Genomic DNA, 15,073 nt, shown 5'->3' on the forward strand with positions numbered 1-15,073 from the left:
AAGCTTGGTGGTATTCTTGAATATTGATCTTGGATGGCAAATGAAAAGTAAATGTAATAAATAATGAGAAACTTGAAGCCTTGAAACTTGAAAGACTTGTAGTCTTGTGGAGAAATTAAAGTACGAGAGAGAGAGAGAGAGAGAGAGAGAGAGAGTGAGAGATTGTAAACTTTAGAGTGGAGAATAGTGAAAATGAAGGGGGATTTTAGTGCCTATTTATAGGCAAAAGTGGCTGAATTTGCAAAAGAATAAAAAAGCATTAAGTCCCAACGGTCATATTTTTGACCATTGGGCCATTATGCGATCGCATATATAAGTATGTGTCACATACATGTTCCAATCTCATATGCCATGATGGCATATGCAATCCCATCACATATATGCGCATATGCAATCGCATTTGACAACATGGCTCGCACCACGTATGAGTTAGTTTGGTTAAAGAAGCCACTAAACGAAATGGAGTTTGCAGCAAATACCCCAATGTAGTAGTCCTATGATAATCAGGTGGCCATTCATATTGCAAGCAACCCAGTTTTTCATGAAAGAACAAAGCATATTGAGGTCGAATGCCATTTCATACAAGTCTCAAGTAGTAAAATCTCTATGTCATATGTCAATCTCAAAATCAGCTAGCTGATGTATTTACTAAAGCTCTCGGGATAAATCAGTTTGAATGTATCTTTTCCAAGTTGAGGATAAATTATATAAATGCTCTACCTTAAGGGGGAATGTTGAAGTTATGAACGTGTGAGTTGTATAAGACCCACCTAGATGATTGTCATTTGGACTGTACACTTATAAGGTCTATCTTATCCCTCCCTCCCTCAATTTGTAGTGAGGGACATTTTTGGTATTTTGGGTTTTTAAACTTCAAGAGAATAAAAGCAAGGGAGGTGGCGACGTCTAGCCCTAACCCTCTCTCTCACATCTTTTCACAAACTATGGGATCTACACTCACAAACATAGCCACCATTGACTATTATCACTATACTTCCCTTGATTTGATGGCCACCAATTACACAATTAATATGACCCTTTCTCATGTTACTTATGCAGTATAATCCATCAAGAGGTCATTAGAATGGTTTAGATTGGGTAAAGATGTTGGCCATGCATTACCATCTTTAACTAGAGGCTTGTTGAGCTTCATACAATTCCTTCCAAACGCAGTTGTAATATCAAGAACTATTATTCACCTGTTGACATTACACACAAGTAGAATCCTACCCATATACCAATACCCAAAACATGTGAAATGGCAGCCCTTGTACAGGCCACCGGTGTTTTCGTTATCTTACGCTATCACCTATATATCCTATGATATATCAGTTATCCCAGCTAGGAGATACGAAACCCATCTTTAATATCCATTTTTGATGGTATCGTACAATATATTGCACGATATAGCGATATATTGTCAATATCTTGCGATATATCCACACTCCTTTATAAATTCTTAATGTATCGTGTGATATATCAATACCGAGTGTGACCTCGAAAGGGATAAAAGGAAACCAGTGTTGTTCTGTCTGGAAAATCCTCAAATTTTGATATTTTTTTCAAAAACAAAAACTTCCTAGTGTCAAATGATGCATATTCCTCCAAAATTGCAATCAAAAGCCTGGGGCCGGATTCTAAAAGATGTGCATTTTCAAGTTTTGATTCGTTTTTTTTTTTTTCATTATTTTTTTAACTAGTGTTGTTTTGCACGAAAATTTATGGATTTGGATTCCCTCCCCGTGGATTATCTGATGCACGTGGTTGGCGGGTGATTGCCTGCATCTGTAAGGAATAGTCTCATCTTAAGGGGCGGAGACAACCTGTGATCATCGAAAAAAATTTATGGATTTAGAACTTCGATTTCGAGATTTTGGGGGAAATGGGCTAAGTTGCGGAAATTTGGAAATTTTTGAAATTTCTCCAATTTTTTTCCAAATTAGTTGCAATCTTAGTGTTCAAACATGAAATTAAACATGTATATAACCCAATCTACACATTCTTGGCAATTAGGGGATTTTCGAAAAATAATTTAAAATTTTCAAAATTCACAGGTATATTTCTAATTTTTTTACTTCTTCTTTTGCTCTTGAATGTATTGCTTGTGTTTCCATACATGTCTTCTTACATTTATAAATTTTAAGAATTGAGTTTTAATATATTTGCATCAGTTCAGTCAGACAACGTATAGATTAGAACCCTACATAAAGGAAACCTGTTGTGTGCACTTGTTGTCTGTGATTTTTTTATTTCTAAGTGTGTATTGGTGTCTTTTTTAAATATACCTGAAGTTTCATTGAAAATTTTGACCAATTTCCCAATGTTTCCCAACAAAAACAATAAATTATATCACATGCGATAACCAATGTATCCCCATTTCCCAAAGGTGCGATGCATTACGTGACAATGATATGGAAAACGTTACAGGCCACCATGTGTACCATCACAGCACACAAATACAAGATCCGAACAGTCCACCAGGTCAAAGTGGGGCTGACTATGGAAATTCATTTTCACAAAATTCGTATCTGTCCGCTTGTTAGATCAGAGTCAGATACAGTTACGAAACAAATGAACAGGTGAAAAAGCTTTGCACGGTTTTTCAAACCTTGCAGCCCATCTGAAGAATGGGATATGAAGAATGGACTAGCCCAATTTTTGGGTATCTTAAAAATGCCATTCATTAGCATCCGTCAACAATCTAGATCAGCAACTAATCAGCCCCACATACACAACATGTGTGTACATTGAGAAGAGAGACTCATGAGGAGAGGCTACCATAAAGGGAAGGGTTTTAAATGATTAAAACAGAAGTAAAATATACTTCCTGTTAATTTACATAAGAGTGGTTTTAAGTCTCAAAAAAAAAAAAAAAAAGCCTAGGCTAATACAAAAATGGCAACCAAAGAGCTGGATATTCCTCGCATTCCATCAAAGAACTGAAGAAATGGGAATTAATGATTTACAGGCGTCAGCCAAACAGTCCCTAGAGTTTCGAAGTAGGGTGCCTAGATGTTAACCAGGTGGAGATTTTATATATATATATATATGCATGCACACACACACACACACACACACAAAGAACCGAAGAAATGGGAATTAATGATTTACAGGCGTCAGCCAAACAGTCCCTAAAGTTTCGAAGTAGGGTGCCTAGATGTTAACCACGTGGAGATTTTATGTGTGTGTGTGTGTGTGTGTGTGTGTGTGTGTGTGTGTGTTAGCATTTGGCATGTGTGTGTATGTTTCTTGTTTGCCTGTTGTATTAGTGCATGTGCACCATCCCTCATGTTCCGACAGAACTCTGTACCTTTATTGTAATAAGAGTGTTGGTGTCAGGGCAAGAGACACACAACACTCATTCTCTCAAACTCTCTCCCTTCTCATCTACTCTACTCTTCTTCTCTTCCCTTCACCATTATTTCTTTCTTTTAATCTCCTACCAACCATGCCAAGATTTCCATGTTTTGTTGAATCCCTTGTTTATTAAGCAAAGAAATACAGCGGTCTGTAAATCAACTGCATGTGTATCATGCAGTTTTCTACATGCCAGAACATGCATCTCCTGGCATTTGTCAAACATCCAAGGTGTTCATGAAGAAGGCCCTAACTTGTAGATGCCCTAGCCCAAAAATAAGGCCAGTCCACTTCTTGGATAGGTCAGTCTTCAAAACAAATGGGCAGCTTAAACAAAATCACCTAATGGACACCTTTTATCTCTTAAACACTACGAAGTGGACCCATGTGGTAGCATGTTGAGCGGCTGCCTTATATACACATTCAAATAGCAGATATCTCAGTAAACATAGTGATTGTAAGCCTAAAGGAAGATTGAAAGAAAATCAATAGCTGAAGAGGATGTCGCAGACAATGTAAGCAAAGCAAGTTTACTACTTGACAAGAACCTCTTTTTCTGGGAGGTGTGAGCTGTTATTGAACCACAGACCTCAATATTGAAACAATGAGTGACTACCACAGAAGTATGGGCTTAAACCCATCCGATAAGAACAATAGCTCACAAAGAAGAATTATTCTCTGCTTAATCGATGGATCTATTAATGGATGCAGAGAGAACATAATCAAAGGCCATAGAGAAGACCAATGTTACTACCGAGTACTGTCAATTAAATGGCCTCTTTATCTACTCTTGATTACTTAAAAGTAACAGAATACATAAAAGTCATATTTTGTCTTAAAATCTTTAGTTTTGTACTCAACTAGTGACGCAAGTGAATAATATCAAACAATTGCTAGATTTTCATGTGGAGATGTTCTGCTTTCAGAGCCAAGGAACACACCAACTGTGCAGAATAATGCAGTAAACTCAGAATAACCAAAGTTAGACAACCATTCACAATATATAGATGCCTTCTATAAGAATGTGAACATTGCAAAGAGTATATAACTACAACAAAAAACTGGTAAAGCTTCAACTGCACGAAACAGTGAAAAGAAATATGTATTAACAGACAATGCCACATAGTCAGCAGAATTAACATTCTTTGAATTTTGTTGAAGTCATGTTTACTCAAAGAAAGAAAAAAATAAAACAATGGAAAATGCCTGGAAGGAAAAAGATAGCATGTACTCACACATCAGCATGCATATACACTTCAGAACCAAGATTCACCAATGTACGCAGAGAGGTCACCCCATTCCTCTCCAAATTCTCAATGTTCCTTTTCAAATCTGAGCTACGACAAGTGGAAGTAGGAGTCAAGTAACAACTAGGCATCCATACATATTAGTACCCTACAATAAACTACGAAGGAATTATCTGATAACACAATTCACGTTGGTGGGTATATAAATAATGTGTCACATAGTGGTGAGGAACATGCTAACCAGTAGAAATTAAAGGAGAACGAGAAGGAGAAAAGGAGAGAGGAAGAAGAAAGATTAGGGTAGAAACCCTCTTTTTTAACCATGCTATTAAAATGTTCATAAGACTAAGATAATACAATTCGAAAGACCAAACTACCCAGAAATGTGAAACTCATTACCAACAATATAAAAACCAGTGTTGTGAGTAGCGTGCGTAGCGTAGCAGTAGCGTACGCTACGTAGTGTAGCGTAGCAAAATCGCTACGTAGCGCAGCAAATAGCGTATATCCCCTGTAGCACACGCTACAGGGGTCGTAGCGTACGCTACGGACGTGTAGCGTGTAGCACAGGTAGCGCGCACTACCTGTTCTATTTTTTTTGTTTTTTGTTTTTTCACTGTATTAAACAGTGGTGAACTCACACCACAAGCAAGCACTTAAGTTAATTTATAAAAAAAAAAAAACCCTATTCGAAAGGGCTTCCAGACGCAAACCGAGCAAACCAACGCTGCTCCTCTCCCTACTCTTCAATCTTGCGATCGAAAAGCCCTTCCAAGGGGCTTCTTTGGCCGATTGTTGGAGACTACAAGGAGCTCCATTTGATGCAGTTTCATCAACAATGGAGAAGAAATGACGGAGAAATCGGATTTCCCCTATTCCGGTTGCGATCGGCTGTGGAACTTCAACTTTTGCAGTTTTCATTGATTCAATCTCATCTTGAGACAAAAATAGGTACGCTCGTTCCTTTTTTTTTTGAATTTTTTTCGATGTACAATGAAAATAACTTGGTATTTTGAGTTTGGTATTTTGAGTTTTTTTCTCATTTTTTCCCTTTTAAATGCCAGTTACCGTCTTTTTTTGTTCTTTATACTTTTTTTCATTTCTTTTCTGTGGTATGGCCCACGTGGGGCCCACTGAGGTGCGCGAAGGGGTGGATGTGACATTTATATATTTTGCTTTTTTCTTACTATTTAATATTTACCCTATATATATATATAATTAAAAAATATAAGTATTGTGTAGCTTTTATATATATATATATATATATATATATATATATATATATATATATATATATATATATAATTAAAAAATATAAGTATTGTGAGGGTTGAACGCTACGCAACACGCTACCGCTATTTAAAACACTGATAAAAACACAACAGTACCTCAAACAATCACTCCCCTCAAGCTGAAACAAACATTTCAACCATGCCTAGCTTGACCATGGACTGCTGGACTTTGATCCTTTAAACAAGGGGCGTGCATGAACTGGCTTTGAAGTCCAAAATGTCGAGACGAGTTATGGTACAAGAAATCAGCATACCAACCAGCCTCTGTTACGTACCTGAATCCTTAAGGGGCTAACAATCTAAAGTATGAAGCAGATTATTCTTCTCCATTGGAGTGTTGAACCGCTTTGACATAAGTTTGCACATCTCTTTTAGCAAATATAGTACATGGTTATGTTTTGAGATGACAAACCCCTCCTTTCAACAAGTTACATCAGCACCAAATAAATATTTTGTGTGATGAATCTTTAATAATGAAAGATTCTGCTCATGTAAATTTTCAGCTATTCTATAGGATTATCCTCAACAACAAAAACATCACCAATGTCAACAAGGCGAGTAACTCCATATTGTTTCACAAACAGTTATGACCAGAATGCCTCTTTTGAAGCCAATGTTCATAATTCATCACTAAGCTTTTCAAACCACTACCAAAAATACTGCTTCAGTAGATTCATTGCCTTCTTCAACTCGCAAACTCCCCATGAACCTGAAATTTGGAGGTGGTGCCAAATAAACTTCTTCATAGAGCTTGTCGCGAAGAAGAGCATATATATCACATCCAATGGATGAAGACGTTGGATGCATGTGCCCTGAAGAGCCAATCAGGACTAGATTACTGGAAATTGACCGATTGTGATCTTTGTGTTGATTGGAGTCAAGTCATTAGTGTCTTCCTTATTTCATCAATCTATTATTAATTGTGCATAAAACTTGTCAATTAATGTTTAGCGGATTATAGGGATTCTCTCTCTCTTTTTTAATGGTAACCCAAAAATTTTATCAAAACGAAGAAAGGGCTTAAAAAGGATGATGAGAAGTCATCCAACTAATTCAAAATAAATAAGACCCCGAACTTCCTTGGAACAACTCCAAAGGAGTATCCTTAAATAAATTGGTTGTTCTTGCTCATTCCACAACCATCCACCTAGCATTGTGGCTCCACGACTGTCAACTAGTTGTTAGAAGTCCTGTTGTTGTGTTCAAACCATATTGCCAAAAGCATTGCGAGAAGAGAGAGGTGCCAAATAAACTTTTCTTCCTTCCAAGATCTAGCAAAGTACCACCTGGAAAAGAGATCTTGCACACTACTAGGCATCACCCAACAAATACCCAGCAGAGCAAAGATGCAACGACACCGAATGGTACACCGATTCCTCATCTTTTAAGCGCATGATACACCCATTCAGAATTGGCATACCCCTCTTCCGTAAGTTGTCGATAGCAAGTACTATATTCTTGCCAATCGACCAAGCAAAAGCCACTACTCGAGAAGGGCCTTGGTATTTCTAGATGTGACGAATACGATCTTCAGCTTGCAGCCAAGTAGAAAGATTTTCAAGAATCAAGTAAAAAGATTTGACCAAGAATTCCCCTGATTTGTTAGGATTCCACAAACACCCATTGATGGGGACATCTCGCGCACACGCACGCCCCCCTTACGCACGTACGCAAGGAGGGCCCCACCTTCGATCTAGATCGATGACGACATCCATGGAGGGCCTCCTAGTTAGAGGACTGTATTTTGGTTCCTTGGAGTGAACCCAATCATCATGTGGATCCCACCATTGGATCTCATGATCGTGGCCCACTACCCTAGATGATCTAAGGACTTTGAGTTTTGCTTATTATTGTTATTAGGAACATCATGAACGATTTATATTGCTTTGATTCGTTGTTATTTTTGTTACTTCATCTCTAAGTAATAGTGTACGCACATGACGCGGCTTTTAGGGTATAGGGTTTTCTTATAAATAGGCAACCCCTTGCAGGTTTTTTCTCATTAAAGATGATTAATAAAATTCTGTGTTTTCCTGCTTCTCTAATTATTTGAGTTATAGAAACCACTAACTACCGTGGTGCGAAGCCACACCCATCCCAAATCGCCTCCATCTCCTAACCTCCATATTCTTCATCTCCTACAGCCATCCCCTCATTAAATTCACCCATGTTTATAGCTAATCTTTCCCCTACAGCAGATTTCCAGAATCTGGCCCTACAGGAGGACTGAAACTTTGGCGGAGCACCATGCACAAACCAGACATCCGATCGTTCCGAAATTTGGTCTGAAGGTGAACCTCCCCTGGCCGACCAAACCCAAGTTGACCGATTTCAGATTCGTGGGCCCCACACACATGCGGCCAGGATCCACCGCACGTACGTCTGGGCCCAGCCGTTGTCCACACATGTGGATCACATCGGGTTCATCTATTTTCTCTATTTCACTCCTTTCCCACCATATTTCCCTAACCCTAACCCTAGATTTTCCTAAATCCCAAGTTCTATTCCCCTTTTTCAACCCTAAGGTTTCCCAAATTGAAACATGTGAATCCATTGGATTAGGGAAATAATCTTTTGCATGTGTGGATGAATTTACTCTCCTTTGATCATTGTTTGGTCTATAATTTTAATTGATCCAGCCCTAAATTGTGTAAGCTTGGACCCTTGTAGATCCCCCTTGTTGAATGCTTGCCTTTACGTGGGATGTGAAATTTTTGTGAATGTTTCTAAATTAGTATGATCTAAAGTCTAAAATATTGCATACCATATTTAATTTTCATGTCCTGCATCAAATTTGGTATCAAAGCTTAGGGTTTTCATAGGGGATTGCATTGCATGTTTAGGGTTTAGTCTACTTGCGTTTATTTTATCATATAGGGTTGTTTAGGACCCATCATTCACAACATAGACTGTTGAATTTTCTATTGGCAGAAATTCACCAATTTTCATTATTGAATTTTCTGTTAACAAACTGTTTGGACAGTTATGTTGCTGGAATTTTAGGAGCATTGCATAGTTTCCCTAGAGTCCTATAGGAAAATTTAGTCGCATTTCGACGCATATAGTTGCATTAAAGGACCTTTGATTTGAGTGGGTAGTTGTATGCCCACACATACTAGTCGCGGTTTTGGGTTGCACCTTGCACTAAACATGGAGCAAGTACAAGAGTCAATGGACAACATAACCCGACAATTTGAGTCTTTGGGTAAGCACTTGGAACAACGTGTTGACCAACGCTGGGATCAGCTTAATGTGCGCATTACCCAACTAGAGACCTCCTCCTGGGCAAACCTCGCCATTGGGAAAGATGCCCAATCTCAGGCAGGTAGTCAGGAGGATAGACAAGGGAATGGGGGTGGACAAAGAAACAGACATGGGCCTGCACCCGTGTACCCCACCCCGCGAGGGGCATCATAATCATTATGACCCAGATGCGCAACTCCTCAAGGGAGTTAGAGTAGAGGCCCCTACGTTTAATGGCCACTTGGACACAAACTTTTCTAGATTGGCTGGCAGATATGGAACATAAGTTTGAGTGGTACGACATGTCGGATGCTCGTCGAGTCCGATTTGCCAAGATGAAGCTTGTAGACCAAGCAAAGAGGTTTTAGGCTACTGTGGAGAGAAAGAAAAAGAGGTTGAGGGAACTCCCAATTGTCCATTGGGGAGAAATGAAAGAAACTGTAAATACCTCCCTTTCTCTTATCACTTGAGGTTGGTTGAGGAATCGAAGTCTAAGTCTAAGCCTCTCCATATTCTAAATACCAAAGACTTTGAGCAAGAGACTGAGTCGGACTCAATGGTGTACACCCCTGTGACTAGGGAAAGTGCACCAAAGGATAGTGCAGAGTTACCCACTGAGGCCATTCCGATAGTGGATGAGTTTCGTGATGTCTTTCCCGATGATCTACTGAATGAGCTTCCCCCCTATGAGGGATATACAGCACGCTATTGATTTAGTCCCTGGGGTGACTCTACAAACCTGTCTGAGGTAGTCAATAGAAGTCTAGGAAATTTGCTCAGGTGTTTAGTAGGAGAGCACACCCGAACGTGGGACACTGTACTACCTATCTCTGAGTTTGCATTTGATAGTTTTGTCAATAGATCCATGGGTTTAAGTCCTTTCGAAGTCGTTACTGGTTATAAACCTAGGAAGCCTATTGATCTTGTCCCTATGTCCCTGTCCCATAGGCCATCAGAGTCTGCAGAGTCCTTTGCACATCACATTCATTCATTGCATCAAGAAATCAGGTGAAAGATCAATACTAGTAATGAACATTACAAAATTTCTGCTGACCAACATAAACAATTCAAGGAATTCAATGTAGGGGACTGTGATGGTCCGCATCAGGCCAGAGCGGTACCCTCAGGGAGCCGTTCGTAAATTACACACGCGTAGCGCTGGACCATTCAAAATTATAAAACGAAACGGCCTCAATGCATATGCGGTAGATCTTCCACCTTTCATGAAAATTAGTTCTACATTCAATGTGGAGGATCTAGTTGCATTTCAGGGGACCACTGATACATTGTCCAACCTGTCAGCTAACCATCTTGATTCCCCAAACCTTTCCCTTGATCCATGGCTCCCTCCCGACTCATCTTCCTAGCCTCTAACTCCCATACCCACCCTTCCCACACCCAGAGAGGAGATAAAGGATATTCTGGACCATCAGATAATATCAACGTCAGACATCAGATTTCAAAAGTTCCTGGTCAAGTGGAAGTCACGCCCAACTTCAGACAGTACGCGGCTCATTGATAAGGAGCTTCAGAGACTTGATCCTGACATCTTGGAGCAGTTTAGGAGTTTTGTTTTGCTAATAGCAAAATCTTCGCAGCCAGGGAGAGTCGATGAGGACATCTCGCGCATATACACGCCCCCCTTACGCACGTACGCAAGGAGGAGGGTCCCACCTTCGATCTGGATCAATGACGACATCCATGGAGAGCCTCCTAATTAGAGGACTGTGTTTTGGTTCCTTGGAGTAGACCCGATCATCATGTGGATCCCACCATTGGATCTCATGATCATGGCCCACTACCCTAGATGATCTAGGGACTTTGAGTTTTGCTTATTATCGTTATAAGGAACATCATGAACGATTTAGATTGCTTTGATTAGTTGTTATTTTTGTTACTTCGTCTCTAAGTAATAGTATGCGCACATGACGTGGCTTTTGGGGTATAGGGTTTTCTTATAAATAGGTAACCCCTTGTAGGTTTTTTCTCATTGAAGATGATTAATAAAATTCTGCGTTTTTCTACTTCTCTAATTCTCTGAGTTGTGGAAACCTAATTGGGTGCGAAACCCTCCCTTGTTCGAAGGGCTAACTACCGTGGTGCGAAGCCACACCCATCCCACATCGCCCACATCTCCTACTCTCTATATTCATCATCTCCTACAGCCATCCCCTCATCAAATCCACCCACGTTTGCAGCTAATCTTTCCCCTACAGCAGATTTCCAGAATCTAGCCCTGCAGGGGGCCGAAACTTCGGTGGAACACCGAGCACAAACTGGACATCCGATCGTCCCGAAATTTGGCTTGAAGGTGGACCTCCCCTGGCCGACCAAACCCAAGTTGGCCGATTTCAAATTCGTGGGCACCACACACATGCGGCCAGGATCCCATGCACGTGCGTCTGGACCCAGCCACTGTCTACACGTGTGGATCACCTCGGGTTCGTCTATTTCCTCTATTTCACTCTTTTCTCACGCTATTTCCCTAACCCTAACCCTAGATTATCCTAAATCTAAAGTTATATTCCCCTTTTTCAGCCCTAAGGGTTTTTCGAATTGAAACTTGTGAATCCCTTGGATTTGGAAAATAATCATTTGCATTTGTGGATGAATTTACTCTCCTTTGATCATTATTTGGTCGATAATTTTAATTGATCCAACCTTAGCATGTGTAGGCTTGGACCCTTGTAGATCCCCCTTGTTGAATGCTTGACTTTATGTGGGATGTGGAATTTTTGTGAATGTTTCTAAATTAGTATAATCTAAAGTCTGAAATCTTGCATATCATATTTAATTTCCATGTTTTGCATCACCCATCCCATCCCCCTATCGGCTCTCCTTGATTATGAAAATGCAACACTTCCATCAACCTAATAAATTCAATAATTTCCTCCTCTTATAGCTTTCTTCTAAAGATGGGGCGCCAAGTCCCTTACGCTCCCACCAATGCCGCATACTGAGATACAAAGACTTTTTTGGCCCTAATCACCCTATATAAAAAAGCAAATTCTCCACTCAAAGATCTCTCCCCACACCAGCAGTCCTCCTAGAAACGGATACACAACCCATCAGCATTGAAAAGGAAATATTCTCTTCGAATGGATAGATCACTCAAAGAATCGTCTTCGCAAAGCTTGAAGCCTCATATGTAGATATTGTTGCAGTAAACCACCTCCCTCTGTTTTCACCATATTTGTTAGATATTACCTTGTACCATAGTCTCTCCTCTTCAAATACCCACAACAATTTTGGCTATAAGAGTCTAAGCTGAAAAGTTTCAACGATCTAATGCCAAGTGTGTAAACCTCCTCTCAATTGACTAGGTAGAATTTTCCCCTTTCCGCCGAAGTCCCTTTGACATTTTTCAATCTTCTCAATAACGTTAGATGGGCACTGAAATATCGACAAGAAGTGGAGAGACATCTTGGATAAAGCAAATTCTATTAATGTAACACAACCTCCTAGATATATGGTTTTCTTATTCGACCCCAAGGGTTTGCATTGGATAATCTCGATGGCTACGCCCAATAAATGCACTTTCTGTTTCCCGTTACATAATGGGAGGCCAAGTAGCTGGGAAATTACCTTTGTTGCACCTAAAATGTACCCCTCAATTTCCTCTTCCCTTACACTGACACCCAGAATCTCACTCTTATTAATATTTACTTCCTACTTAGAAACTACCTCAAAACGACAATCAATCTTCCACATATTATCAACTTAACCACTATCCACCCTGCAAAAGAGAAGGGTGTCATTAGGGAATTGGAGATGAGAGATTTGCATTTTTGCATTTAATGAGCTCCGCCTCTCTGCCCTTTTTCCAACATCCGATGAGAGCTTCTGCCACCACTATAAACAGAAATGGAGATAGAGGGTTGCCCTACCTAAGGCCACAGGAGCATTTAAAGAAGATGCATTTAGGCAACCCATTTACTTGCACAAAGAAGTGGGCTAATCCCATACACTCCGCCATTCATCCCTGATATCTTTCACCAAAACCCATCGTAACCAATAAGTATCAAACAAAGTTCCACTGCACATAATCATATGCTTTTTCCATTTCTAGCTTGCACACAATACCTGGTCTACCTTCTTTTCTTCTAGAATCAACACATTTGTAGGCTACCAACGCTCCATCAATAATTTGTCGCCCATTCAAGAATGCACCTTAAGACTTTGATATGACGGAACCCAAAACTTCACTAATACTTACAAGGGTTACCCATCATACTAATAAACTGAAAATCAAACAATCTTGCCACGCCTTCCTTTTTAGGGACAATCGCAATGAAAGACATTCCTAAATCCTAACCCTTTTGAGAAGCGTCTCAATTGAAGCACTTAAATATAAAATCTAATAGTTCTCGTTTCACCACTTCCAAGAACACCTAGAAGAATGCAATGGGGTAACCATCTGGGTTGGGGATTGATCCCACCCCAAGGGCTTCACTATTGCCCATACCTCTTCCTCATTTGTTTATCTTTCAGTTTCAACAATAGTTTGCAGTCTCGATAACATCAACCAACATATCGGCCGATATTGTTGCTGTCACAATAGACTAATGTGATCTAGGGGAAAGTTGCAAAAATCCCCTTTATCAATCAATATATAGTTGATATCGCGCGATATATCACAGTATCAATGATATATCACAAAATATTGTTGTTACACGCATTGTTTTAAATAACGATATCGTGTAATGTATCGCACCCATGGGATATGGATACATATCAGTTATCGCATGGGATATATCGGTTGTATCGCGTAATGTACCGATGTTGTTGGGAAACATGGGAACAATGGGAAATTGGTCAAATTTTTCAATGAAACTTTAGAGATTGTTGAAAAAGACATCAATACACACTTAGAAATCAAAACATCACAAAAAAGTGCACATAATAGGGGTTTCCTTTGTATGACGCCCTAATATATGTGATTTCCAATTGAACTGATGTAAGTATATTCAAAGTTTATTCATATAATTTATAAACGTAAGAAGACATGTATGTAAACACTAGCAATACATTCAAAAGCAAAAGAAGAATCACTAGATCAGGTTACATACATGTTTAATTTTATGTTTTGATACAAAGATTGCAACTGATTTGCGAGAAATTGAGAAATTTTGATTTTTCTTAATTTTCTGCAACTTGACCCATCCCCCCAAATCTCAAAATCGAAGTTCCAAATCCATGATTTTTCATGGAAGACATGAAGAATCATAGATTTGTAACCATTTGACACTAGTTTAATGCGATTTACAACAAAAACATGGACCAAAAATCGAAAATGCTCACTGGATCGAATAGGTGCGATATATCGGCAACTACCTATGCGTTTCGTATCGCACAGGCGGGATACAAGATATATCGTGGGAAATATCGGCTGATATCATAGATATTTAAAACACTAGTTACACCCATTGTTCGAAATAGCGGTATCGCACCCTTGGGATACGGATACGTATCGGTTATCGCATGAGATATATCGGTTGTATCGTGTGATGCATCGCTGTTGTTCGAAACATGAGGAAACATTGGGAAATTAGTCGAATTTTTCAATGAAACTTCAATGATCGTTAAAAAAGACATCAAAACACACTTAAAAATCAAAACATTACAAAAAAAACAAGTGCACATAATATGCTTTCTTTGTTTGGGGTCCTAATACATGCATTGTCTAAGTGAACTAATGCAAGTATATTCAAAGTCTATTCATATAATTTAGTAATGGAAAAAGACGTGTGGAAACACAAGTAATACATTCAAAAGCTAGAGAAGAATCACTAGACCAAGTTACATACATGTTTGATTTTTATGTTTGGACACGGATTGCAATTGATTTGCGAGAAATTGGAAATTTTTTATTTTTTCTAATATTTCCACAACTCAGCCCATCGAAGCTCCTAATCCATGATTTTCACGTTCTTT

General features: G+C 39.3%; 1 protein-coding gene across 7 annotated transcripts in view; it reads right to left on the minus strand.

Annotated features, from left to right (window-relative positions):
- LOC131246422 (uncharacterized) overlaps nt 1–15,073 on the minus strand; it is a 48,804-nt gene that overhangs the window by 21,081 nt on the left and 12,650 nt on the right. For all 7 annotated transcript variants that reach the window (XR_009171366.1, XR_009171367.1, XM_058246534.1 and 4 more), the window contains exon 4: nt 4,593–4,694. Coding sequence is in view for 5 of the 7 variants with exons in the window: in XM_058246534.1 (XP_058102517.1) it covers nt 4,593–4,694 (102 nt within the window). In the remaining 2 variants the exon portion in view is untranslated. The remainder of the gene's footprint in view (nt 1–4,592; nt 4,695–15,073) is intronic.

The sequence above is a fragment of the Magnolia sinica genome, chromosome 5 (genome assembly GCF_029962835.1).
Source record: "Magnolia sinica isolate HGM2019 chromosome 5, MsV1, whole genome shotgun sequence".
Taxonomy (NCBI): domain Eukaryota; kingdom Viridiplantae; phylum Streptophyta; class Magnoliopsida; order Magnoliales; family Magnoliaceae; genus Magnolia; species Magnolia sinica.